Source organism: Ictalurus punctatus, chromosome 6 (genome assembly GCF_001660625.3).
Source record: "Ictalurus punctatus breed USDA103 chromosome 6, Coco_2.0, whole genome shotgun sequence".
Lineage (NCBI taxonomy): Eukaryota > Metazoa > Chordata > Actinopteri > Siluriformes > Ictaluridae > Ictalurus > Ictalurus punctatus.
In genome coordinates, this window is record NC_030421.2 from 23,839,911 (window position 1) to 23,867,415 (window position 27,505).

The 27,505-nt window shown below is 38.1% G+C and overlaps 1 protein-coding gene across 1 annotated transcript; it reads left to right on the plus strand.

Moving 5' to 3' along the window:
* Positions 1–44: 44 nt before the first annotated feature.
* cdca7a (cell division cycle associated 7a) lies at positions 45–4,176 on the plus strand. The gene is made up of 10 exons (XM_017469126.3): positions 45–153; positions 642–773; positions 1,637–1,765; positions 1,907–2,119; positions 2,333–2,410; positions 2,499–2,684; positions 2,794–2,928; positions 3,083–3,232; positions 3,425–3,561; positions 3,683–4,176. Exons 1-10 carry the CDS (start codon positions 142–144, stop codon positions 3,711–3,713), a joined length of 1,203 nt encoding a protein of 400 aa, XP_017324615.1. The 5' UTR covers positions 45–141; the 3' UTR covers positions 3,714–4,176.
* Positions 4,177–27,505: the final 23,329 nt, after the last annotated feature.

A 27,505-nucleotide genomic window follows, 5' to 3' on the forward strand; every position in this document is an offset into this window, starting at 1 on the left:
ACTCCGTGGTGGCGCGAATAAGTCCACGCCCCCAGAAATTTTCCCGCGAACTTCCACAGTGTGTAGTCTGTAGCAGACTTCCCTCTTCTCATATTTACTCACACCAGTGCAGTGAGAGCTACAAGGCAGAAAAGTAGGACAATGCGCTCCCAGGTATGTAACGATTTGGATCCGGGTTTTTTTTGGTCAGTTTCAGTTAAAGCATTGTTTATTTCACGAGCTTATTATTTAGGGGTTTTTTTTGTTTTGCTTTTTAAAAGAAAAGTTACATTGTTCATTCAATGATTTGTATTCAGTAATGCATATTTGTTGGCCGTATCCTTCCGAATGAATGCACAAACATTGTTAGCATCCAAAACCTTTACAAGTCTGTAGATTTGAGCATTAGAGCCGATATTGCTTGTGGAAACGTGTCGTCTGTATGTTAAATAAATTGCAACACAAATAAAATCAGTACAAATTAAATCACGGCATGTTTCTAGTTTTATTCTATTCGAGTTTGCTGATAGTACCATCTAGGCCCTGATAAACTTGTTTTACTACGTAATCAGTTACTTTGCAATCCGTATCTTTCCGCAAAGGGCAAACTCCATCATTGGCGTGTGTTCACCAACTCCCTTTGATTCTTTTTCCCGCCACAGCGTCAGCAAGCCCCACCCCCTTCTACCAGAATGAACCTGAGGAGTTACCGGAACTTGGGCCTGGTCCCCATGGAGACCTCTTCCTCAGAGGACAGCTGTGACAGCTTTGCATCTGATGGTTTTGCATCAATGGTATCAGACTTCAATATCTACATTTAAAGCCTGTAGCTATTTCTGGACTTTAGTGGTTGGTTTTTATTTGAAAATAAACGTTTCAGTTCACCTCGCTGCAGTATTCATTAACGTGTTTAAAGGTGCAGTTGTGTATGCTTTAAGTGATTAAACTTAACACACATGAGCACTGAGAGTCTGAATGTGTGTGTTGGTGTTGACTAAAGCTGGATTCACACTGTACGATTTTGGCCACAATTCAGTCGCTGAAGACAAATTTTGAGAATCCTGAAAGATTCCTATAATTTGAGGCCAAAATCTGTAGTCTTTTATGGCTACTTTTACCGTGTTCCCCAACAGCCGAGTAACTGCCGTTGTGATCATTTTTCCTCCGATTAAATTCTGGCAATCTCAGAAGATTTGAGGCACAGTACTGTAGTTTGTCTTCTCCTACTCAGTACGAGTCTTGTTGCGTGCGCCCGCTTTTCTCGTCGTGACCGTCGTACAGTCTGACATTAATGACTGCTGAGATCCTACACTGTGACACGGCATACAGTGGGGATCGTGTTCGTACAGTCTGACAAGCAACAGTCGCAAAGGACTATTACTAATTGTACAGTGTGCACTCAGCTTAACACGGGTGATGCTAACACTATACTCAAACCAGCTCTGGTTATTATTTGACTCCTTTTACTAATAAAGCTCAGTCTTTGGTGGAATTCAGTTTGTGCTGGTGATTACTTGCCAGATTGTAGAAACTAGATGTTGTATGTTCACACAGGATTAAAATCGTATCTTCAAGCAACGCTCCTTCTCAGACGAAACGAAAGCAGCTTGAGTAAAGCTTAATTGAACAGACTTTGACATGTAGATTTCCCTCACAGAAAAGACCTCTCAGGCAGACGAGAAGCTCAGCTCGGCAGGAAAAACTCTTAGAGACCCAGTCCGTGTCGGAGGAGGAAGGCTGCAGCGGTTTTGAGGAAAGCGACTGCAGTAATGAGATGAGCGCCATGGTGAGTGGCAATAAAATTACCATTTACTGTTCGTCACATACCAGCAGTGTTATTTTCAGTTTCTGTATGCTGTTTCACTTCTTGGGTGCTTATTCTTTCTTCTCCCCCATCCCTTCTCTTCACTGTTCTGTGCTGCTTTAGAAAATGGATTCAGACTCTGATTCAGAACCCCCCAAGAAAACTCGCCGCTCCTTCACTCTTCGAGTGGCCATGAAGTACCCCACCAAAAATGTTCCACAGAAGAAATCTCCAAGTCCTGAGCCTGCTCCTAAAGCCAAAGGCAGACAATTAGATGCTGAAGAGGAGGACTTCATAGCAAAGAGAGCACTTAATATTAAAGAGAACAAAGCTATGGTAAGAAAACGTGTCAAGAAGCTGCCATTAAGCTTTGATTAAAAGTCATCGGTAGCAGGCCAAGCTAATTTTTCTTGTGGTGTTTGATTAATTGTCTGGTATTGAAATTTTTTTTTAAAAGACTTTTTAACATGCAGCAGATACTACTGTGAACTGTTTATCAGTGATTATAGAATGATGCAGAATTTAAGAATTGTCACTTTTGTCTTGTAGCTGGCTAAACTAATGGCAGAGTTGAACAAAGTCCCTGGACTTTTCCCTAAGAAGACCTCTCTTCCTGCGAGTGATACAGTAAGCATCAGCAATTACTCCCTGAAAGCTTGTAGGATATTTGTCTTAATTTTGTATTTAACTGGTGTGTTTTCTTTCCCACTTTTAGCCTCGCCGTGTTCCCCGTCGTTCTTTGGGAACCCCTGGAACTCGCAGGCAGAACCCAGAGCGTTTGTCACGGATTCACACACGCTCCCGTTCACTGGTAGACGGCCCCCCGACTCCCACTCCAGAAGAAGAGCCTGAGGACAGGTTCAGCCTGGTGCGCAGGTGTGATGACGATGATGAAGAACCGGTGAGCCTTGGGGAGGGGGAGGTGTTAATAATCAGAATTGTTTTTCGATAAAATTCCAATCCCTTTCTCAGTATAATCAGTATTTGATTAAAAAATTGTGGATATTTAGGAGCCACGTCGTCGGCGCACCTACAACGGCACCCTTACCATCCCTCATGTGGTAAGACCTGTGGAGGAGATTACTCGGGCGGAGCTGGACAATATTTGCACTAATGTCCGGGAGAAGGTCTACAATCGTGCCACGGTGAGTGGTCCTTATGGATCTAGTTTACATGTACACTTGTACCGCAGTTCATTTATCCTCTGCCTGACTTTTGAGGCCTTAAGTCATGCTGGTCAGTAGTGGCATTGGCTTAATCTTGAAAGGACACGTTCTGATGTCTGTTTTTCCCCCACAGGGCAGCACCTGTCACCAGTGTCGTCAAAAGACAACTGACACCAAGACCAATTGTCGTAACCCTGAGTGCGTTGGAGTCCGAGGTCAGTTTTGTGGTCCCTGTCTGCGGAACCGTTATGGAGAGGAAGTTCATGATGCACTTTTGAACCCGGTACGTACATGCTTGGGTCTGCATTAATCTCCAATATAAGCGAGCAAGGTTTTTAAATGTAAGGTTGAACTTTTGAGGTTCCTCTGGTTTAACATGTTTCAGACACCACTATTCCTGTAAACAGAATTGTTTACTTTTAAATGGAAATGTATGCACATAGTAATGAGGCTGTTTATTTATCATTTTCCCCAGGAGTGGCAATGTCCTCCATGCAGAGGCATTTGTAACTGCAGCTTCTGCAGGGCCAGAGAGGGGCGCTGTGCTACAGGTGTGCTTGTGTACCTGGCTAAATACCATGGCTTCGATAATGTCCATGCTTACCTGAACAGGTAATGATTTATTTGTTTGAGGCTTTTTATCCTGCATATTGCCCACATGTATTCTCAATTGAAAGAGCTGCAGTGCAACTCAGATGTTGCTTGAAATTCATGGAATTGTTTTTCTCTGCAGCTTGAGGAAGGAGCTGGAGGAGAGTGAGTGAAAATACTGATCCTGCTGATTTTAATCCATGTCTTGCATTCATTGTCTTGGTTCTGTTGGGAAGGTTTTTTTTGTTTTTTATAATTTTTTTTTTTTTTTTGAAGAATTTGCTTTAGGACCTTTTTATTCTCTTTATGCAAATTTGTGCCTTATGACACTTGTTAATGGACTGCCTGAGGTGTTCATTTACATTGTTTTAAATGTAATGTTGCTCATCGTTGATTGTAGTGACTTTTTTTTTTTGCCATTTTAGTGATTGTACTGTAATTTCGCTTATTTTATCTTTTTAAGCTTGAACTTTTTATTACTGGGGAACTGTAAAGTGTTGTTGAAATTTCAGGCATGGCTGCTTCTGACTTCTGAAAGGTAAAGCAGGCCAGTAGCTCCCTTAGGAGTAAATCATTTCAAATGTTAATCATAGCACAATTCCTCTGACCAATAAAAGCTTTTTATTTTTAAAACCAGAGCTTGTGGAGTGTATTTTTTGCTTCTCCCTACTCTATTGGAGTGTTTAAACTCCTAATGGAGGTTTGAGTTTTATTCCATGTCCCTTGCAGGCAGAGTGCTTCATCTCCTCACTTGTCCTGCTTTTGCTAGAGCGCACTGATGTACTGCATCGCCTTCTCTGATCCTTCATTAGAGAGCTGCCACTAATGGTGTGGAAATAATTAGCAGACTCTAATGGGAAATTTTATACCTGTAAATCATTTCCCTAGCATATTCTCTCTGGCTTGCGCTCTCGTTGTCATTTATGTGACAAAGAATGTGGTGTTGGTGGGAACGCTTTAAATTGTGTGATGTTACTGAACTTAATTTTCTCAACAGGCGTGTTTATTCATACTAGACAGGCTTTGAGACCCTCAATGGCAGTGGGCTTTATTCGGAGTGATCTCGCGTCATACTTTAAAGAATATCCAAGGGGTTTTTTTTGTTTTTTTTGTATTTCCCAGTGTGACTGCTCGGGTTCTGCAGGAAACCAATGCTTCAAAAAAACTATTTTAATTTGCATAATAAAGATGCACTTGAAAAATACTGGCATTAAATACCAAACGATCATCCACTTTAGGGCGATGAATATTTAGGGAAATAATTGTTTACGACGCTCGAGCATTGAGACGATCTGGCAATCAGGCTATGAAATACAATATTTATTCATTAGAGCGGACTTAATGAGGCCTTGCGGCGCTAATTAAGAAAAGCAGCGTAGCGCTAAATGAGGCTCATGGAGCGGCGGCAGTCCACACGGTCTTACCTGCATGAGGAAGAGGAGGAGGTCCGAGTCCCCTAACCCCACCCGCCGCTCCTGGAGATTAAGGTAGGATTTTATGGCGCTATAACGTATTATCCAACTGCTGCTAGTGGTGCTGAAGGGTGTTACAGTGCCCTCCACTAATACTGGCACCTTTGGTAAATATGAGCAAAGAAGGCTGTGAAAATTGTCTTAATTGTTTAATTTTTTGTTCAAAAAGCACAAAAATGCAACAATTATTGGCACCCTTTTAGTCAATACTTTGTGCTATCTCCCTTTGCCAAGATAACAGCTTTGAGTCTTCTGCTATAATGCCTGATGAGGTTGGAGAATACATGACAAGGTATCTGAGACCATCTCTCCAGATCCTTCAAATTTCGAGGTCCATGCTGGTGGTCTCTCCTCTTCAGTTCACCCCACAGGTTTTCTATGGGTTTCAAGTCAGTGGACTGGGATGACCATGGCAGGACATTGGTTTTGTGGGCAGTAAACCATTTTTGTGTTGATTTTGATGTAAGTTTGGGATCATTGTCCTGCTGGAAGACCCAACCACTGACCATTTTAAGCTTTTTGACAGAGCCAATCAGGTTTTCATTTAATATCTGTTGATATTCGAGGCCATGATGCTATGTGTCCTAACAAAATGTCCAGGTCCTCTGGCAGAAAAAGATCCCCAAAACATTAAAGAACCACCACCATATTTAACCGTGGGCATGAAGTAATTTTCCATGTGGCTACCTCTCTGTGTGCGCCAAAACCACCTCTGGTGTTCATTGACAAAAAGCTCTATTTTGGTTTCATCTGACCATAGAACCCGACCCCATTTGAAATTCCAGTAGTGTCTGGCAAACTGAAGATGCTTGAGTTTGTTTTTGAATGAGAGTAGAGGCTTTTTTTCTTGAAACCCTTCCAAACAACTTGTGGTGATGTAGGTGTCTTCAGATTGTAGTTTTGGAGACTTTCTGACCCCAAGACACGACTAACTTCTGAAATTCCATAGTTGTGATCTTTGGAGATTTTTTGCTCACTTGAACTATCCTCTTCACAGTGCGTTGAGACAATACAGACAAACGTCCAATTCCAGGTTGATTCATAACATTTCCAGTTGACTGGAACTTCTTAATGATTGCCCTGATGGTAAAAATGGGCATTTTCAATGCTTGTGCTATTTTCTTAATTGCCACTTCCCATTTTGTGAAGCTCAACAACCTTTTGCTGCACATCACAGCTATATTCCTTGGTCTTACCCATTGTTATGAATGATGTTATGTGTTACCTCATATTTATACCCCTGTTAAACAGGAAGTCATGTTTGAACAATTTCCTGTTCCTCATCACCCAGGTGTACTAAATATTTTTTTTAAAAATATCAATAGGAATATACTTCAAATATATTTTTCTCATACGAATTCATAGGGGAGCCAATAATAGCTGCTCAGCTATATTTAACAAAGTTTTTATTATTGCTATTTTTATAAAACTGTGTTGTTTGCAATTGTTTGATATCCATGAGAGCAGAGTATTTTTGTGGGGTTTTTTTAAACAGAATTTTCACAGCCTTCTTTGCTCATTTAGCATGGGTGCTAACATTAGTGGAGGGCACTATTTATCTTAGGAGTCCTGGGCATCATCTTAAACTGCCTACTAACACTACTAGTCCAAAATCTAGACCCACTAGTCTGAATAAATAGTTTTAGGCTTATTTTTTATGCTTAAGATCACTGTAAATATAGTAAATAACCTTGTATAAGCCAATTTCATTAAAAATGTCATTTGTACTTCAAATTTGTGCTTTATGAAAAGCATCCTGGATGAAACTCCTTGTGAACTTGCAAAGCTTCATCAGGGATACTGTTTAGAATTTAAAATATGAAATATTTCATAGTGGTAATGATTTCATTATTTTAAAATATTAGGAAATCAGAAATCTGATTTCTGCTTGTTAAGACAGTAATCGTGTACTGGTTTGTAATTTTCCTATATGAAGTCAGTGAGAGAAGTTTCTCAGCTTTTAAAAAAGTGGATTTGAGACAGAAGGGTTTTCATGTATTTTACTCTGAACTCTTAGAGTGTGAAGGAACATTCAGATCTTTTTTCCTTCCAATCACACTTAGGCTTGGTCTTACACAGTCTGAGGCTTTTTTTTTTTCTTTTTTTTTTTTAAAATCTTCTCAATTTCCGGCTTGGGAAAATGAGTGCAGTCCTGTTTTGTTCCTGAGGAGGGAGCTCTAATACAGGCATCCCAGGTTGTCGTGAGTGTAATTGCACCTGAAAGAGAGTGAGGGTACATGGTGCAGCCATTTAAAGTTCGTATTGTCTAAATTGATGGACACTGGACAGGAGTGTCATGGCTACCAAGGATGCACCAAGAACACACTGTATTAAAATAACAGTAATTCACACATAATGCAAAATCCATTAGCCGCTTTACCTCAGATTTCAACCTTTGATTAGGTTAAGGAGAGTGCATTTTTGACAGCAAGTAGGGCAGTTATGCAGTGCTGGAGTCCAGCTTATTTTTCTTTTTGAGTGTGTATGTAAAAGAGGGTAGTGTAACTGAACACTGTAATCATAACATCTTTGATTGTATCCTAGGAAATGGTGGCTTATGATATTATGTTGGCCTATGTATAGTGGCTTACAAGTACAAAATGTGATACAGAGCCTCCTAAACACCTTAAACATTGCATATAGTATTAAAACCTATAATCTTCTGAAGGAAGAGTTTTAGTCCTTCTTTGTGGTCATTGTCATTCATGCACAAAGATGTGAAAATTTTGTTCAGCTGTTTTTGACATGTGATCAAGCTGTCATACTTCCTTGGTCAACTCTTAGAGACGGTGTACTACTTGCAACATATTCTTCATAAGATTCCAATTAGTGTTCTGTCATTTTTCTGAAGCTACTCCAGGATACATTCGGCTTGCTTCAGGCTTTAAAACATCGTTTAGTAGACGGAAACAGCTTTTTTTTTTTTCTCTTTTTTTTTACAGCACATAATACATGCTGGCATGGTGCTCAGTCCATTTATCCTTCCAGCAATGTCTCAGCTCCATGCTGCTGTCACCCTGCATCAATGTAGCCACCCCCCCTTCTTTGAGAGGTAGAGCTCTAGGGCATTGAGATGGTGATGTTTAAATAATTGGTTAATTCTGGCTAACCAGCCATATAAACAAACTCTGCACTGGCTTCAGTAAGTGTTGACTGGGTGTTGGTGGAGACCAGCCATTATCATTTGTAGATATATTAGAGTTATAGTTGGCCTCACAGCAGCACCTTCTCATCATTTGTTTTTAAACCAGCAACTCCATTAGGTGTTGTTTGGATCATATGATGCTTCAGTACACAAAAAAGGTCATTTGGTAACCTCCGGTATTGTGCTCATGAATAACTGTCAATTTTCAATATTTTCAGCGTAAATAATTCTTCGTCTCCTTCTTCTTCTTCTTCTTCTTCTAATTTCAAACTTAATCTTTATAGCAGTGGTCATATTTCAGGTTTGATCTTTCTTTAATTAATTCCATTTGAATTCATATGTTTGTTTTATTTATTTATTTATTTTTAAATTTTCCCCTTATTTCTCTTTCTACTTGTTTAATTTCCCTTTTCTTGTTTCCTGCTTACCTTTCTTTCACACACACCCCCCATCTTTTATGTAACTGTTGTTTTCTGAAATGTTTTAAACCTTCTTTTATTTTCTTAATCTTTTATTTTGCTTTGCTTTGCCCGAGTTACATGCACTGTAATGTCTGTCTCAGCTCTGTGTGTAGAGGTCATTGCACTGTAGACCACAGGACAAAGAGCATATGATATACCTTGCATATTCTGACCAGAGTGTGACGGGGTCAGGAACTACTCTAATTGTAACCCATCCAGGTAGCAGGCTATAATGTGTACATTTAATCAGGCCATAAGAGTGTACTGGGGGAATGAACTGATTTTATTGAGACCATACATTATGAGGAGAGTGTGTGAGAGTCTCTCAGCTGTGATGTGCTGGCTCTCATAAGCTTCATTAGTTTTTACCTCATTAATTTGCTCGCACATAACCTCACTGGACCCACTAAGAGAATTGTGGTTTGATTCATATAATACAATTTTATTCATGTTTTACAGAGACATGCTGATATGCAAACAAGCAAACAAATTAGATTCAGTCAGAACATTTAAACCAGAGGCCTGTGTCTATAATGCACAAATATCTCCTATATTTAATTCATAAATGAAATTATGAATACATGAAATTCACAGTTGTTAATTAATACAGTTTTGTTTGTTTATGGCATGTTAGAATTATGGTGTATATTTCTTTTCTACTCCTTTATTAGCAATCATAGTGGTTATATTTGCTACAGTCTTAGTGGCTATATTTGCTGTTTATTTGTGAAACATGACAGGCTGTTATAGAGCAGTTTCTTATTCTCCAAGGACAATTTGGCTCAGCCTGGAAATGGCTGTAGGAAAGCGTTGGCACATCCTTACATCAGGAGCTTCTCTCATGAATCGCAAGCCATAGGAGATGTGTTATGTTGATATTGATATCCTAATAGCCTGCTGAAAGCAAATTGAACTGGTTGCCGTGCGTACTGGTTGCTGTTCCAACTCTGCACAGCACAAGTTGAATTCCCTAATAAGCTCTCGGAAAGACAACCTAATTAGTGATTAGTGAAATCAGAAACAGCAGGTTATAATAAACACCTGTAGAACTGTTGGCACGGTGGCCACTAGGACCAAACTGCATATCCAGGGTCTGTATTATTATAATTAGCAGAAATAGTCCTCTGTAATATTTATTTATTTGACTATTATTCATAAAGCAAGTCTCGGTTAAGTCTTATTAATTATTTTTTTCTACCATCTAATTATCCCTTCTTTGCTCATTTACTTCATTCAGTGAAGATAGGCAAAATACTTCACCTTGCAACACAGTACACTGGGTGTTATGTATAACCGCCCATTGCAGACCCAGACTGATTTTAGTTGATCTTAGATTGAAGAATAAGAAGACATCTCTTACCTGGTAGAGGCTCCTGAAATAGATGTCAGCGTTTACAGTGCCTCCTCCTCTTCCATGGACCATTTATTTAATGCCGTACTCTAACCTTGCAGTGTCAATCAGTCATGAAAGTACGTGTGCACGATTTCATGCACTCTTCCAAGGAATGCCTTCATTACCTGTACCTCCCGTTTTAAACTCAGACATTTGTGCTGGTTTGTGTGAATGAATAACATGGGCTTGTGATCTAGTCACCTTCACGTACAACACGTGTATGGCTGATACAGCATCTGTTCAAGCAAAGCATCTTGGCTTATGCTCAATTAATTCTGACAAGTTCTTTCCCGGATTATCCAGACCGTAAGGGTAATTTGACCTCTACGATACATACCTGTTCAGTATGTAACCTAACTAAGCATAACACCTAATGTAAGAGAGAGCTAATATACAAGAGCATGTTTTTCTAAATGTAATTCTGAATTTCTATTTGAACTTTCTGCATACAATTTCTACCACAATGATTGAATTGTTCTATGACTTAGATGTAGTGTTGTATCTGTATAGGAGATCTAAAAATAAACTGTTAAACTTATAGAATAAAACCTCTAATGACAGGTCCAGCCTTACATTCCTCAACTACATACCTAACTAATAGTTTCATATTTTACAACATTAATTATATTTAAAATCAATAATTAAGTTACAATCTGGGACTTGAATCTTGATATGAAGGTTTGTGATTTATACAAATATCTAGCACATTATTCAGGTTTATAAAGTCCTTGTAATCCTGAATATCTGCAACGTTCAACTGCGTCACCATTTAACACACCAGTTAATCTACATGGAATCTACAGTGAACTCATTCAATTCCACCTTGCATTCCCCCAAATCCCACAAGTAATGTATTGTTTAAAAACCCTAAAATATCCCAAAGCTAAGATAATTTAAATAATACATTAAATTTTGTCCCGGGAAAAAAAAAATGTAATTGGCAAATAGGAAATTGAACCCTGGAGCTTAGTTCCTTAACCAAACATGCTGTGGTTGGTTAGGTTCTGTCACAGAGGAGACGCCTGACGCACAGATTAATTTTCTCTCTCTGTGGAGTCGGAGGCAAGAAAACAATTAGGTGTCTAAAATGCGTTTCACTGTGTGCCACTTGATACAGCTTTGCTCATAAAAGGGGCAATTGTCTCCAAAGAGGTCAGAGACAGCGATGACTTCAGTGTCTCCGAAAGACGCCATTGTCATTCGCACCATTCGGTAACATTTCAATTAGGAGTGACAGAGTGGTAATAAACATAATGGTGTAAGAGTTCCATTGTTGTTTCTGCTGTCACATTCTTGTAGACATGGTAACTGCCTGGAGGCCAAAGGTAGTGAGTGAGTGAGTGAGTGAGTGAGTGAGTGAGTGAGTGAGTGAGTGAGAGAGTGTGTGTGTGTGTGTGTGTGTGTGTGTGTGTAAAACCCCTACCTCCTTACCATTTCACCTGACCTCATCCATTAATGTAGTCATCCTACTCAAAACAAGGTGAAATCTATAAAGTTATCGTGATCAAACAGTCACATAAAGCATGTGTGTGTGTGTGTGGTGACAGGGGCAGTGCATACAGATTTCTTTAATTGTGCCAGGCCTCACTGCCCCTGTCTGTCAATCTCACAGCTTTGAATTGTAGGAATTTCCCCTGCTCATGCTGTTAAATGATGTACCCAATTAAAAGCGTTAGAATTCATGATCTTCAGTCAAGGTTAAATGAAAGCGCTCAGTTCTGTCAGTGGGGGTGATTAAACGTTGCCTAGATCAGGCACATTCGGAGGAAAAATTAAAAGTTGGTCTAAAGCATGAATCTTCATTCATTATCCCACAGCCTGGCTGTCCAAATGCTCAGCACATACGCTCTTAATCACTGCATTCATTTTAAAACTGCCCGCTGTTACCACACTAAAATAAGGATTAAAACCTTCAAATGATAGTGTTTTAGACACTCTCACATAAGGAACTGAGAAGTGACACTGTGATGGATTTTTTCAAAGGCTCCTTTTTAAATAGGGAAAGACAGGTTTGTTTTTGTGTGGAACGATTGCGCCTTTAGTTTATTTAAGATGACAGACACTCTGAACTGGCCATTAGTGGTTTGAAAAGCCACTTTGTAACATGCTAATACATGGGCTGCTGAATTACACATGAATCTTTTTGGTAAACATGAAAGCAAATAGAAATCTTGCAGAAACCTCTAGGAACGTGTTAAGCATGTCCACGTATTAACCACACCCAAGCTCTGATCACAAATGTATGTGTTTGGCGCAATTACAGGACACAATATAGCAATATTATTGCAGAAGAACATCTTGTGCAGCTCTCAGATTATATTAGAATAATAAATACATTAATGAGTGCATTATTACAGTGGCTCTCAAGTCCCATACTTCTGTTTCCCCCATCTTCACTGATACATCTGATTCATGATATGAATGGCTTGATAATTAGCTGATGAGCTGATTCAGTTTGGTAAAAATAGGCCAAACATGAAACGATCAGAGGACTGAGACTGAAGACCACCGCATTATTACAGCTCTACATATGCTGCATACTAATTGTCTAACTCACTAATTACCTACAAAAGCACTTAACGAATAAAAGTGTGAAATGTATTAAAACAATGTTACCAAGTCCTTTGTAACCAAACAGTAAAAATTATTTTATCATACTCTGGTAATAATTTAAATTAAACCAATGTATGAGCTTTTCAAGGGTACAAAACAGTTCAGAAAAAAAAACAAAAACTAGACTGAGAAGAAAGAATCATAACTCAGTGTGACGTGAATTAATTCACAGCAATAAGATGAATAGTTTAAGGGCTCATTAATATGCACAGTTGTTTGGTGAATAAGTTTCGTGTTCAGCTGTGATGAATGTGAAGGACCCAGAGAGGTTGCTCATGAGTAATGACCTTACGATAAAACAGAAATCAGCTGTCCTGCAATGAGGCCTATGACTTTTACAGAAAATCCCTAGGCTTGTGTGTGTTTTTTGTTGTTGTACAAACCTCTCTCTGATGGGATTTTACCTTGATGGTATTCTTGGACCCTGAACTAGAAAGAGGATATGTTTCTGTTGGAGACTATAAAGCACTTCTGTAAGTCACTCTTGATAAGGGATTCTGCTGGATGCTGTAAATTTAATGTCAAACTGTACACACACACACACACACACACACACACACACACACACACACACCAGCATAACTTGAATATACATATACCTTTACTGTCACTGTCAAAGTACAAGATTCAGTGTGCAGTTCCACACCACAGCTGTTACAAGCTACACACACACACACACACGCATCACAGAAAATTAGAATATCGTGGAAAAGTTAATTTTTCCCCCCAGTAAAATGTATTCTAGATTCATTAAACATAAAGTGAAATATTTTAAGCCTTTTTTTGTTTTAATCTTGATGATTACAGCTTACAGCTCATGGAAATCAAAAATCCAGTATCTCAAAATATTAGAATAAAGAATTTATAATACAGAAATGTGGACCTGAGAAGAGCTCTAATCAGCTAATTAACTCAAAACACCTGCAAAGGTTTCCTGAGTCTTTAATCTCTCATTCTGGTTCAGTACACACAACCACAATCATGGGGAAGATGAAAGTAAAATTTGCATTTCATTTGGAAATCAAGGTCCCAGAGTCTGGAGGAAGAGCGGACAGGCACAGAATCCAAGTTGCTTGAAGTCCAGTGTAAAGTTTCAATGTCAAGTCAGTGCAGCGTCTACCAGGAGACTTTAGAGCACTTCATGCTTCCATCTGCTGACAAGCTTTATGGAGATTTCTTTTTCCAGCAGGAATTGCACCTGCCCACAGTGCCAAAACTACTAGTAACTGGTTTTCTGACCATGGTATTACTGGGCTTGATTGGCCAGCCGACTCGCCTGACCTGAACCCCTTAGAGAATCTATGAGAGACACCAGACCAACAATACAGACGAGCTGAAGGCCGCTATCAAAGCAACCTGGGCTTCCAGAACACCTCAGCAGTGCCACAGGCTGATTGCCTCCATACCACGCTGCACTGATGCAGTAATTTGTGCAAAAGGAGCCATAACCAAGTACTGAGTGCATAAATTAACATACTTTTCAGAAGTTCAACATTTCTGTATTATAAATTCTTTATTCTAATATTTTGAGATATTGGATTTTTAATTTTCATGAGTTGTAAGCCGTAATCATCAAGATTAAAACAAAAAAAAGGCTTGAAATATTTCCCTTTATGTGTAATGAATCTAGAATATATCAAAGTTCCACTTTTTGAATTAAATTACTGATAAAAAATGAACTTTTCCACGATGTTCTAATTTTTTGAGATACACCTGTACATATCCTCATGTCTCCCACAGCAGCAGTAAATTATTCTCTAATAACTAAAGTTGGTTTATAGTTGTTACTAAATTATATGTTTTAAGATGAATAACTGAATAGACCAGGACTTTAAGGGATTTAACAAGGTTTAAACGGACTTTAAAGGTTTACAGTACTTTATCTGATTAAAGTCACTTCCAAGCCTCATTCTTAAGCCATATTCTAAGCAATATTTTAAATCTAATCAATTTAAAATCATGAGATTTTAAAAATGAATTGGTCTGTAATATTACGTTTTTCAGTAAGAAGATGAGATCCCGATTAAGCAGCCAAGGAACAACATTAAGGGATAGCGTGTATAAGTTTATTTCAGCTGGTTTCTTCTATTTGTGCATTCTGACACTCTATTATGAAGCCTTATCACTTGAATGACTGCCAGAGTGACTGCAGTTTCCCTGCTCAAGGGTGCAACATTCATAAATAAGATTTTGGATAACAAGAAGCATATCACAGCTCGCCAGAGCAACAAAGCAAGTGCTCACCCACAGGACAGCACCCTAAGGACAGCAGCACGGCACACACATCAGCGGCGGGTCTCATTTAAACAAGTCTGAGAGAGAAAGAGGAAATAAATAAGGCCTCAGGCTCCTCTCTCCTTTAATGTATTCAATTAAACTGCTTCCCTCTGGAGATGGGCGAAACACACATACACCCACACACAAATACACTGGTGTGAAGAGACACGATTGCCTGGAGAAGAATGCTCTGAATACTCTCATTCTCAGCCTGCTGATTAGAAATCTCTCTCAACAGGTTTTTTCTTAATTAAACTTCCCAAGAGCTGAGACCCTCTCGTTTTGACTGGGAAATAAATAAATTAATAAACAAACCTTTTCAATGAAATTTTACTCCACAAAAGAGGAAAGTTCATGTGGAAACATTTGAAGTTGTTGAAACTTGCGTCAGAAGCTTCTAAAGCACAAAGTTCTTGGTGATGTACAATGTGGATCAAGGTTTCCATACATCCATATTCAGTCATCAAACATTTTAAAGAACTGCAGCTATTCATTGTGATCATAGAAAGCATAATTATATATGTGAAAATGACACTGCCTGAACATGTGTTCTTCAGAGAGGTAAAAATGTCATTACATGTAACATTGTCTTCAACTGAAGGTGGTGGTTTGGCTTAGAAAATTCACGACAAAAGCATGAACTGCACCCTCGAGTTTGCTTGCTAACCCCCCTTTCAAAATTCTGTCTGTCGTCGACGGCAGGTATACGGCGTAATGAGCCTCGTTGGTGCAATTATGAAAAATATGTCTGTGAAAGAATTAATTTGGTGTCCCTTTGTACTTGCTGCTAATTTTCCATGCAGTCCCATTGTGTTCCAAAACCCCACTGAATTTGTATCTATTAAAATGAATCTCTTATTACATTGCCTACATCGCCCCTTTGCTCTCTCATTTTTTTCCATAACAAATCAACTTAATCAAGCTCATTAAGTGTCATTATTAGCCATTTATTGTTATCTTTCCCAGTGCTCTACTGACAGGCAATCCCCACCCACTCATGTCCTCGTGGCACTGCGGGCATTACTGGGCCTTGACACACACGCTCGCTCGCACGCACGCACACACACATACACACACACACACACACACTTCTCTCTCTCTCTCTCTTGCTCTCTCTCTGAAAGGCAAGCATGTGCACTCTTCAACACATGCATTCTATCTTACATCCAGATCCACACATACACATCAAGTACCATACAGTTTGCAATACTATTACACTCTGTGGCCCATCTGTTGCTATGCACAATTTGTTGCGTCCTCTCTACCCCGATCGTCAATAAAAGGCACCAACACCATAGAACAGATATTATTTGGGTGGTGTACATTACTTGGCCACTTTATTAGACACTTTATGTTGGTTAGAGACTGTAGCATTGATGGACAAGATAGAGTGTGACTGATAAACTGTAAGACAGCAGAAGATTCACACCAGTGGTCACAAACACTCTTCCTTGAGATCTACCTTCAGATTTCATCTCCAACCAAAATCTTAAACACCAGTTTTAGCTGATCTACAGGAACAGTGTTGGTGGCCACTCATTTACACTCAGTAATAGACCTACAAAGTGCACCTGTATTGTACAACTGGCACCTGACTATGTATAGATGCAGTATTGCATCTTGTTGTCTTAGTCTCCCATAATCACATCACATGCACATTTAAGGATATTTGCAACAACTACAGTGGAAGTTGTACTGTGAAGTTCTCTCTCGTTCTCTCTCTCTCTCTCTCTCTCACGACCAGAGCAGCTGGTTAATTAGAGTCATTTCTCCTGTCATGTGGTCTTTAGCCTAAGTGTAACTGATCATTGATGTTGGCACTTAATGTTTTAATGTCCCCTCAAGTTTATGTCTCCACCAGTGTGTGGGTATGTGTGTGTTAGAAAGTCTTTTAGGAAGTTAATGAACTGATGAATCCATCAGATACCTCTGCTGATTTTCAGACTGAATAAGATAAACAGCCAGACATTTTCAACAACATCCAGACCAAGATGGCACTGATTGATTATATAATCTCCGAGAAGAGTTTAGTGATTCAGAATTCTTCGACATCTAAGCTCTAAAAAGTTTCACTAATACATATTCACAAGACATATTTCATTTCATGAGAGAAAGTCACAGGCCTTTAGATCTCAATAATGAAATACATTATTATATTATATTATATATATATATATATATATATATATATATATATATATATATATATATATATATATATATATATATATATATATATATAAGCATATAAGCAAGAGTTTAGTCAAAAATACAATCCGAGTTGTTATATGCAAATATTTCAGCTTAAGTGCATCTACTTATACAATTAATTACTACCGTGTTTAGGTTAATTACATTACTATCTGGTAGGCAGAAATATGCAGAGCGAGAAAAATGACGTATGGTAACGCTTGGGAAATGCTAATGAGGCAGATATTTATTCCTCATTAATGAGAAATACAAAAACAATACAGATAGCAGCTTTCAAACTTTAACTTAAGTTTGTAAATAAAGGATCTTGCTCATTATCCCAGGAACATAAATGTATTGATGGCCGCAAACTGGGAAGCAACAGTTACTTGGATTTAGTTTAAAATTTTGACCATAATTCTGCACAAACATCACATTTTATATAAGTGAATGCTTTTGTTAAAAACGGTTAAAGGGTTCAGACAGATTGATTAGATCCCAGTAGTACTATTCACTACAATCAGGTTAAAAAATAACCTGTGAAAAGAACAGACAAACAGTATGATTTTTGTCACAAAAAAAAAAAAAAAGAGTATATTTACAAATCAGACCCATAGAGACTGGGTACTCGAACACCAGCCACTTCCTTCTCAGCAAGACCAGCTACATTACACCAGCTCATTTTCATCTCACCATTTCAAACTTTAATCAGACTTTAACTGTGGCAATATGAAAGTGTCTTAAACAAAGGCGCCTACTCTCCACAATAACACTTAAAAAGGTCTTTTGTGTGGCTCTTTCCCCCTGTGAACAATAGGAAATTATATCAGGGTAAGAAATCTTTTATAATGAATCACACATTTGCTGATTGCAAATAATTGCGTTAGGCGTGTAATATTGGCGGGGTCGTGGAGGTGACTGAGCCATGAGTAATACGAGGATTTGATCTGTGGCCCTCGTTGATGAGGTCTATTCACAGCACTGCTGACCTGCACCCCCTCACCAAGAGGCCCCCCCCCCCACACACACACACACACCCCGGTGCGCTGCCATTTCACTGTGATCACGAGTATGATAGTTAACGTTTGAAGCTAGGTGCGATAAGAACACAGGCCTTTCTGCATCAACACCCCTCTTCCCCTTTCACCCTAGACTGTTACACTGCAGTCTATGTCAGTAAAAGAGGCTTTAAAATGATGTTCAGCTCTATGAGGGAGCAGAAAGCACACAGCAATGCTCAGCAGTGCAGGACAGTGACATAGCAATACATATCTATCCACTATGCTTTCTGGACAAATTCTAAGACTATATATTACAATAGGTCATATTTAACATTTCATATTTAAATAGATTTTAAAAATGCATTTAGGTTATTATTCATGCATGATCAGCAAAAAATATATAGAAAAATTGCAATATAATTGTTTTTCTTATTTTTTTGAGCTCCTTGGAAAAAAAAAGGTATGTCTGTATGTACGTATATATATATATATATATATATATATATATATATATATATATATATATATATATATATATATATATATATATATATACATACACACACACACACACACATTTTTTTTTTAAATAATGTGTCCCGCATAATAAACACTGTGATTCGCAAAAGTCACAAGACTCCAAAATAAGCCAACTTCACCAACTTCATCCAGTGAATCATAAACTGGTTTTATTTTAAGTTACACCGATCCTTATTTTATAAGCATAATATTTGGGATCTAAAATTCTATCTATAAACTGTAATAATCTGTAATATTTAAGTGACACGCTTGCTAGGTTATATTTATTTGCTCATATCAGCTAACTCAAATTTTTTTTGGACATTTCATGCCCTCATACCTTCAACAGCATGTGCTGAATAATGCTTGTGTGTTTCAAAAACAGTATAAATTAAATCACTGACTGAAAAAAAATACAATCACGTTACATTTTCTCAAGACTCAAAAGTTGAGAAGAAGTAATAACCTTATATGAAGATAGTGGGCTCTTAGAAGTTTGTTCACACAAATTAATTCAAGGAAAAGTGCCCTCCTACAATTACAGAAATTATATAACTGAAGAAAAGTCCTGCTCTATGGAAGTAAGTATAGGTCATTATACTAAATTCAACAAAGGCTAAACCATAATTTAATCAGCGTTAATACAGATTTAACTCCTATGTTTTGTTCTACTCAGTTATTCAGTCACAGACTGGCATTAGTAAATGGACACAGTTTATTTACAGCCTGTTTAATGACAAAGTGTGTAAACAAAGAATCGAGTCACTGAGCACATTGTTCTGATTTTGAAAGGAAATATCAGGGGAAATAATCAAAAACACAAACACCTACATTTCAAATGAATTAGTCTGTAATTACTTCAGGGTTTGAAAGTCTCCTGTGTACATAATTCTGAAGCAATTGTGTCCGAGATTTAGGACACAAATGTGTTGTGGGAGAGCAAAATATACCAAAATATAGCAAGATAAACACCTTGATACTTTCAAGTCACGTGTGCATGAACGCACACTCACACACACACACTTTTGATATGAATATTTATTTATTCATAAACAAGTCTTAGAACTCTAGAGGCTAGATATTTCTGTGAACATTCAAAGTATGCCAGTGAATAATTATGAGATTGTGGTGCAGAAACAGAAATACTGCTGACATGTAACCAGGGCATTTAATAAAAACAATATCTCCCACTGATTTTGTGGTCATTTATGATTAGCATGGCTACAGAAACTATTTTGTAATCAGGAATGAGGAAAAACTTATGATTTTTTTTTTTCCAGTGCTGATTAATTGTAAACCGCTGAACATCAGTGTTAATTTTCAGAAAGCATTCATAGTAGTAAGTTACACAAGGCTACTAGCATATTTGTTTAAATAAGTACAGTGTTCCTTCAGCTGATAATGAGATGATGAGAAAGGGATAATATGGGGAGTAGGAAAGGTAGGAGTTTTTCTGAAGGCATGTGTTTCATGCGTAATGCATTTGTGGTCATGCATATGTGGTTAGGAGAGGACAGGCTATAAGCATGTCTGTGTGTTCAGAGATTAAAACCAGGTTTAGTGAATAACTAAATCCCAGAATTGGTGTTTTGTTAGTGACCTAGCACAATTGAAAGCAGCAGCTGACCATTCTGTGTAGCTGAGATGTTCACTTGTATATTCACTGGGTCAGCATGTGTATGTAATAGTGAATTGTCATGGCTGAAAATGAATACTTCTCTTAAACCATACACATTTAAATACCTACCACTGGGACAAAGCCCCTCTTATGGGGGGGGGGGAAGCTCTATAGTGACGAAGCACATTAATAATGTAATGAAACAATGCAACACAAACTGCACAGCGAGTTTGTTCTTCTGTTTGTGGGAATGAAATATTTACACAGTACATGATATTGTTTTCTAACAAGTTGATTTCACCCCAGTTGGTCCTTAGTCTTATAATACTCTATAGATGAATATATCAAAAGGTATATAGAAGTATATTAGTTCGTTTAAAAATAAAAATAAAAAGTATTCCACAGCACTGTTGAATTCTCAAATCTGGCTGGGCAAACAGTTTGATTTAATTGCCTATGACTGTGTACACTGACTGTGCAAATCTCTTGGACTTTAAACCTTACTACTAACCTGGAAATTCTCAGTCTGATTTAATAGACTTTTATATTTTAGTAAATACAAATCAAGTTTAAAGTGACTTTTTCCCTCAATTATTTAAGTATGAACATTTGACTTATTATTTCTTATAATAGAAACTATAAATATATAACGGCTCAAAATAAAGTTGTCCAGATAAACAGAATAGATTGAAGGAAAAGTTCTTTTTTTTATTTTTATTTTTTTATAAATACTCTTAGAGATTATTTTCTATGGAATTTTTTATGCATTTTCAATTTATAACAATTTCATCTGATTTATAGACAAATATATCCATACATAATTAACGGTGTAATAACAATCAGTCTTATATTTGATAGGGAACATGACCTCCTGAACTCTCAGTCACTGGGAGTCAACTAATAAGGAAAAATGAAAATATCATTTCTGCTCCACTGGTCATTGATTTCAACAACTTGATAGAAAATTAATCCAAGAAACCAATCAACAAGCATTCAAACAAAACAAAAAAAGCAGTCTACTGGGTGAAGGAAAGAAAGTAAATGAATACAGGTAAAATATTATAAAATTGATTAAAGAGCAGAGAAAGATGATCATGTTCATCAGGTTGCACTTAAACCATGAACTTCAAGAGATTAAAGAAAAGATTCACTATTTCTGCACAATTGCATGTAATCAGCTATGTGTGAAAGGTTTGAATATGAGGACATATCTGTCTTACAATAGGATATAATTAGGCTATAGTTTGGCCACATTTTGGGATAATATTTAAATAGAGAGCACAAAATAATGGACAACGATCCTAAGAAAATTTGACTGGGAATTTCATCTCATTAGAATTAAAAATAAAATCATATTCAAATTTTATTTTCAACAGTGTATTCCTAACAATAGATGGACACCATGTTTCCTTGCACTAAGACTATTCTAAACATTACCCTTCATCCTATATGTGTCTGTCATTTCAGTCGTGTGAAAGACACATTTTTACATCAATCTATAGTCTCCTAATGTGAGCAACAACTCAGACAAGACTATCATCAGTTTAAAACAGGAACATCTACATAGATGCTTTAAGTGCATTTCCTGTGCAAATGTACCACAGAAGAGAGAACTAAAAAGCTCATGAAAAAGACTATTAGAGAGCGCAAGGCCCCAGCTATAAAAATAAATAAATAAAAACACCCAACAGCACCAGAGCAATCTTCACACAGGACCCTTTCCACAAACCGATTATCAGCTTGAAATGCAATTTTATGCATTAATACCGAATATACTGCCTCCCCCTTCTTCTCAAAACGTTTTTAGCGCACAAAGCACCCTGACATATGATTACCAGTGAACTAAACAATCCTCTCTCCTCCCTGCCAGCATTTCTCCACTCCCTGTGTGCCCCTGCAGCCTTCCCTCAGTCCTGTCATGGCCGACATGATGGAAGTGCCCACAGGCCTCCAGGAGCTAAATCGTCGCCAGCAGACGATGTTCTTTGATTTTTAACCATTACAGAGTTTTCACAGAGCTGCAGTCAATTTATTTTATTTATTCTAATGAGGAGCATTAACGGTGGCATGGTGAGCGGAGGCCCGGGCTCGTCGCCTCGTTAATCACACTTTGCAGACACTCGCAAATCAAGGTCTAACAGCAAGCACTGAATCAAGCCCAATGGAGCGTACACTCCTTCACAATTTATGATCTTTCAAATTGCATCTTTTCAACCATTAAATTGTAAGATACCATAAATTTTTATATCTTCTACTTCAGTCCTGGTATTGATTCCGCTGTGTGAAAAATAGAAAAGTAGTAAATTTGGAGCAGTTATTGAGAATTTAAGTCTTGTCTCCCAAACCCAACGGCAGAGTGAAGGCTGTTAATTTGCCATAGAGAACAAATACCAGGAGTGATAAAATTTGAAGGCTCCACAGGGAGTAAAATTTGGCCTGGGTGAACGGCAGTCCTCTACAACCTTGAGTCCAGCTTAACACTGTCTGTGTATGCGTGCATGTGTGTTAAAAGAACACGTTAAGCCACCATCAGTCTACTTTGTAGAGAGTTGTAGCTGAATTCCTGAATTATAGTACAGTGTAACGGGAGTGCATCAATGGAATTAAGAAAGGAGGCAGCCCTGTACCCACCCAGTGGATAGACAGAAACTAGGAAAAGAGACTGCCAAGGTGCGTCAACATGTCTAAGATATAGTAGAATACATACAATATAATAGTAAATAATACTATGTGGCAAAATGTATTTAGAAAATAAATTTTTGTGCCTCTTATAGACTTTCTCATGTGCAGATAACTCCAATCTCATTTACTGATGTAAATAAAAAAAGTAAACTACCTTAATTATGAATATAATTGAACATTCTTTGGAGCATTAATTCACTGAAATAACACTGAATAAAAGCTGCTTACCGTCAGTAAATAAAAGCTGTTAACATATGTAGGATCTGACTGGTACTTCTGCTATCACAAGTTATTGCTTGTCTGCTAGATACCTTTCTAAGCTACCAATAATTAAAGTTTTAAGGATTAAGCATGGTAAACTTTAATTTAGTATACTATATAGCGGCAGTGGCTGAATCTGAAAATCCAACTGGAACCAAAGACCCAATATGAACAGCAGCACTGTGCTGAAGACTGGCATGAAAAAGCAGCGTGCTTTTCAAACTTTGATTATACAAACTTTAACTAACTTCTAACTCTCAAAATTCACTTTTAAAATGAAGGAAATGGAAAGGCCATTGAATTTAACCTGAAGAAGGTTAAAAACACGCTACTTACCTGCACCATACTGTTCGTAGGGAATTGGGATAATTGTTTCAGATTACATCTCCATAGCTGGGAGCAGTAAGGAACACACTTGTCAAACAATATGGTCAGATTAGCTATTTCTGATTGGGTGCGTGAAGGAGCAATCTCACTCATTACACACCTAAGAAAAGAAACAAAAGTGCGGTTTAAACTGACTCAATTACGCACATAAAGAGTGGAGCGACAAAGCCAGCCGTTGGACTCCGAGTGGAGGATTAACCCCTTCACTCCTCTCAAACTCACACTTACACTACCATAAATGAGCTAACACTACTGCAGGGGGCCAGCCACTGAATCAAGCCTTAGAGACAGCCAGTATGTGGTAAAATAAAAAGAAAAATACTTTAGTGGACATGAAAGCTAGTACATTAAGTTCTACCACACTCACATTAGCAGATATGGCACTGCACTGTGCATACAGTATATGAACTCTTTTGTATTCAGTGACTGCCTTGAAATTAATCACCCCCCCCCCCCCCCCATCCCCCTAAAAAAGAAGAAAAAAGAAAATAAACATCCTCAGCAGGCTCAGCGCTGTTCTTCTCTCCAGGGGAGACTTCACCAAATATTAATTGTGGGGTGTCAAAACTAGTTGCACTACTTAAGGAAACAAGATGGAAGCTTACACTATTTGAGATTCTTTTTAGTTTAAACGGTAACTGAATTCCTCATTAGGCAAAACTGAAACACCAGACTGAGTTCGGTTGTACTGAGTACAACCACAAACAAAAGTTGTTTTTTGGCCTGAGGTTAATTTCAGGTTTTGTTTAGAATAAGACTCACCGTTTACGTGATATGATTTCGCTCTCTGTACACCAAGTAAACTGAAAGAACTTTTAAACATCAAACATGCACTCACGTTCCCATCAACTTTTCAATTATATCACTGATCATTTGAAAGTCTATATAATCATATATAACACCAGGACATATGGCAAGCTGAATTACATTTCAATCATTTAGACAGGTGTGCTTGCCTTTATCTTAAAGTGCAAAGCAATCTTCCTGTATATCAAAACCAGGAAACACATACCTGAGTATTATGCTCGTATTAACCTGTCAATTCTCCTCAGACATCATTATGTTTAACAGGGGACATTTTAGAAGGTACGTTATTACTGCAGGGGACATAGTGAAATTTTTAAAAATGTGCTGTGAAATAAATTTGGAGGACAAGTTCAGATATAGGAGAGTGAGAGATAAAAGCAGGTGATAAAAAAAAGTTACTGAACCATTTAAACATGTCTGTAATGAGTGTTCTACACAGCTTATAGCCCTCTATACTAATGCTAATCACCTCTAGCAATTGATATGAATTTCTTGTGCACCTAGACTTCCTTTAACAACATGACTAATATACAATGACGTAAGTGAATGCTATCAGCTTATTTGTACTATTCTTATAAGCATAGGCTCTGAAAGTGAAGTGAATACATTAGCCATATGTTACCACAGTATGCAGTCCTCTACAGTGGGCACTAAAACTGGCCTGGCATGGCAGGCATTGTGTATAAGCCATAGATACACACCTGGAATACTGGGCATGCGCCACAGCATAACCCTGTATGCATGCCAATTGTGTGTGTGTGTGTGTGTGTGTGGGTGCAAGTGTAACACACAGGCTGTCCCCTGGGAGGGATGCTAGAATCTGCAGGCTGAGTAACACAGAAGCAAAACAAACCATAATAAAAGGCATAAAAGTTCACAAACATTGGATTAAGCAGACAATTACAACCCATCTGGCTTGTTAAACTCAATCTGCTAGACTCACACTCTCTTTTTCTTTCTTTTTTTTGTCAACTTACTGACGCAAAACATTTCTGCATCTGGGGTACAATCATGAGCTCAGGTGAGTGCCCATGTATTTCTGGCCCATTAATAGGAGAGCAAGGTACTGGACAGATACACACTCAAATTATTTGTTGCTGAAGAGAAGCCTAGTCAATGACAGTGATTTAGTACAGACATCCTTCCAGAGAATAGTAAAAAAAATGAATAAATTATTTATTTTCAGTATCTGTTTGATCCTTTTCAGGGTTGTGGTGGATCTGGAGCTTATTCTCAGAGCACTGGGTACGAAGTGAGAATGCACCCTACATGGTACAACAGTCGATCACACAGCACATGCACACTCAATTACATCTACGGGCAATTTAGCATAGCCCAATCTGCTTACTGGCATTTTTGGGAGGTGGGAGGAAACTGGAGAATCAAAAGGAAAACACACATGAACATGGAGAGACCATACAAAATTCTACATCGACGGTAATCTGTGCATTAGGATTGAACACAGTGCCACTGTGCTGCCCCATAAAATTAATTATTGAAAATATAGATTTTAGATTTTATAAAATTATAGAAAATAATTTAATAAAATAAATATTACACACAATGATTACATTTTTTCCTACTCAAAATGACTGGAGAAGCTATTTACCTTTCATATAACAAAAATCATTTTCTTAAGAATGAAGGGTGGATTCTGGAATCCCCTGCCTCTTCAACTGAAAATGCAACTTATAATGATTTCTCCAGTTTCAAAATTATCCAGCCCCTTCATAGCAAACATCTTCAGTACTTCATAGAGCACACTTTTGCTGGTACGACCTGCTGCAAACGAGATGCATAGCCAGACACCAGCTTCTGGCAGCGTTCCTGAGGAATCTTATCCCATTCCTCATGAGCAATGACCTCCAGGTCAGTAATATTGTTGGGTTTGCGTGCTGCAACCGCCTTCTTCAAATCCCACCAGAGACTTTCTATGGCGTTTAAGTCAGCTGACTTCAGTGGCCCTATAGAATCTTCCAGGACGACTTCTGCAACCGAGCCTTGGTAAAATTTGTAGTATTCTTGGGATCATTGTCCTGTTGGAAGGTCCAATGACGCCCAAGCTTCAGCTTCCTCACAGACGGCATGGCATTTTCTCCTAGGATTTCCTGATACTCCAATGAATCCATCTTCCCTCCCACACGCTTCAGGTTTCCAGTGCCAGACGATGCAAAGCAGCCCCAGAGCATCACCGAGCCTCCACCATGCTTGACTGTGGACAGAGTGTTCTTTCTTCATTCTCCTTCCTCCAGACATACCGCTGATCCGTCATGCCGAAAAATTCCAGTTTTGTTTCATCGCTCCACAGAACAGAATCCCAAAACTTTTCTGGCTGATTTTTCAGCCCTATCCAGGTATATAATATATTTTCTTGCCCTAGCCAGTTCAGGTATTTCATGTGTTCCAGCTCAAGCACACCTGGTACAACTAATGAAGTCCTTGATTAGTTGCATCAGGTGTGCTTGAAACAACACTTGTTTTACATGTTTGTGCTGTTGTGATGGATACTATTCAGAGGGTTGAACAATTTTAAAACTGGAGAAATCATTATAACTAGCATTTTCAGTTGAATTTGGGGAAACCACTTGAAGCATTCATTGTGTCGAAATATTTCAATTGCTTTTGTTTGATTTGTTTGTTGCAAACAGCTGTAATTCTGTAAATGTTGACGGTAAACTTGATTTGCAATGGGGTTTGAATAATTTTGATTGCAGCTATATATCATTTGAGTGATTTGTAATGGGTTACTAATCAATATTAATCTTTCAAAATATAAAATGATTTGAATGGCTTCTTCAAGCTTATGAGACTTAAAGTGAATATTGACTATTCTTAGTTATCTAATCAGTATGTTTTGTTTAAAGTTTCCGGCTCTATCAAATCCAACCATGAAGTGCTGTGTATCTCTCTCTGTGTGTGTGTGAGCACTCTTTGCTCACAGGACCTTCGGAGGTGAACAGAGGAGGTGAACTGACCATCTGATGAGACAACTGGACATCCAGATAAGCGATGAGGAAATTCTTCTGACATAGCCCATATGTGGAAATTTCCCAAGTTTGTCTACGCCTTAACCAATCAGAATCATTCAACCTGATGTATTGTCTAGCATAGTGATTGTGTGAGAGTATTATTGTGGCTG

Bases quoted from the DNA above. Each gene is read 5' to 3' on its own strand.
- cdca7a (XM_017469126.3), top strand. The intron at 2,411-2,498 runs GTAAGCATCAGC...TCCCACTTTTAG, and splicing joins CTCTTCCTGCGAGTGATACA to CCTCGCCGTGTTCCCCGTCG. The intron at 2,685-2,793 runs GTGAGCCTTGGG...GTGGATATTTAG, and splicing joins ATGACGATGATGAAGAACCG to GAGCCACGTCGTCGGCGCAC.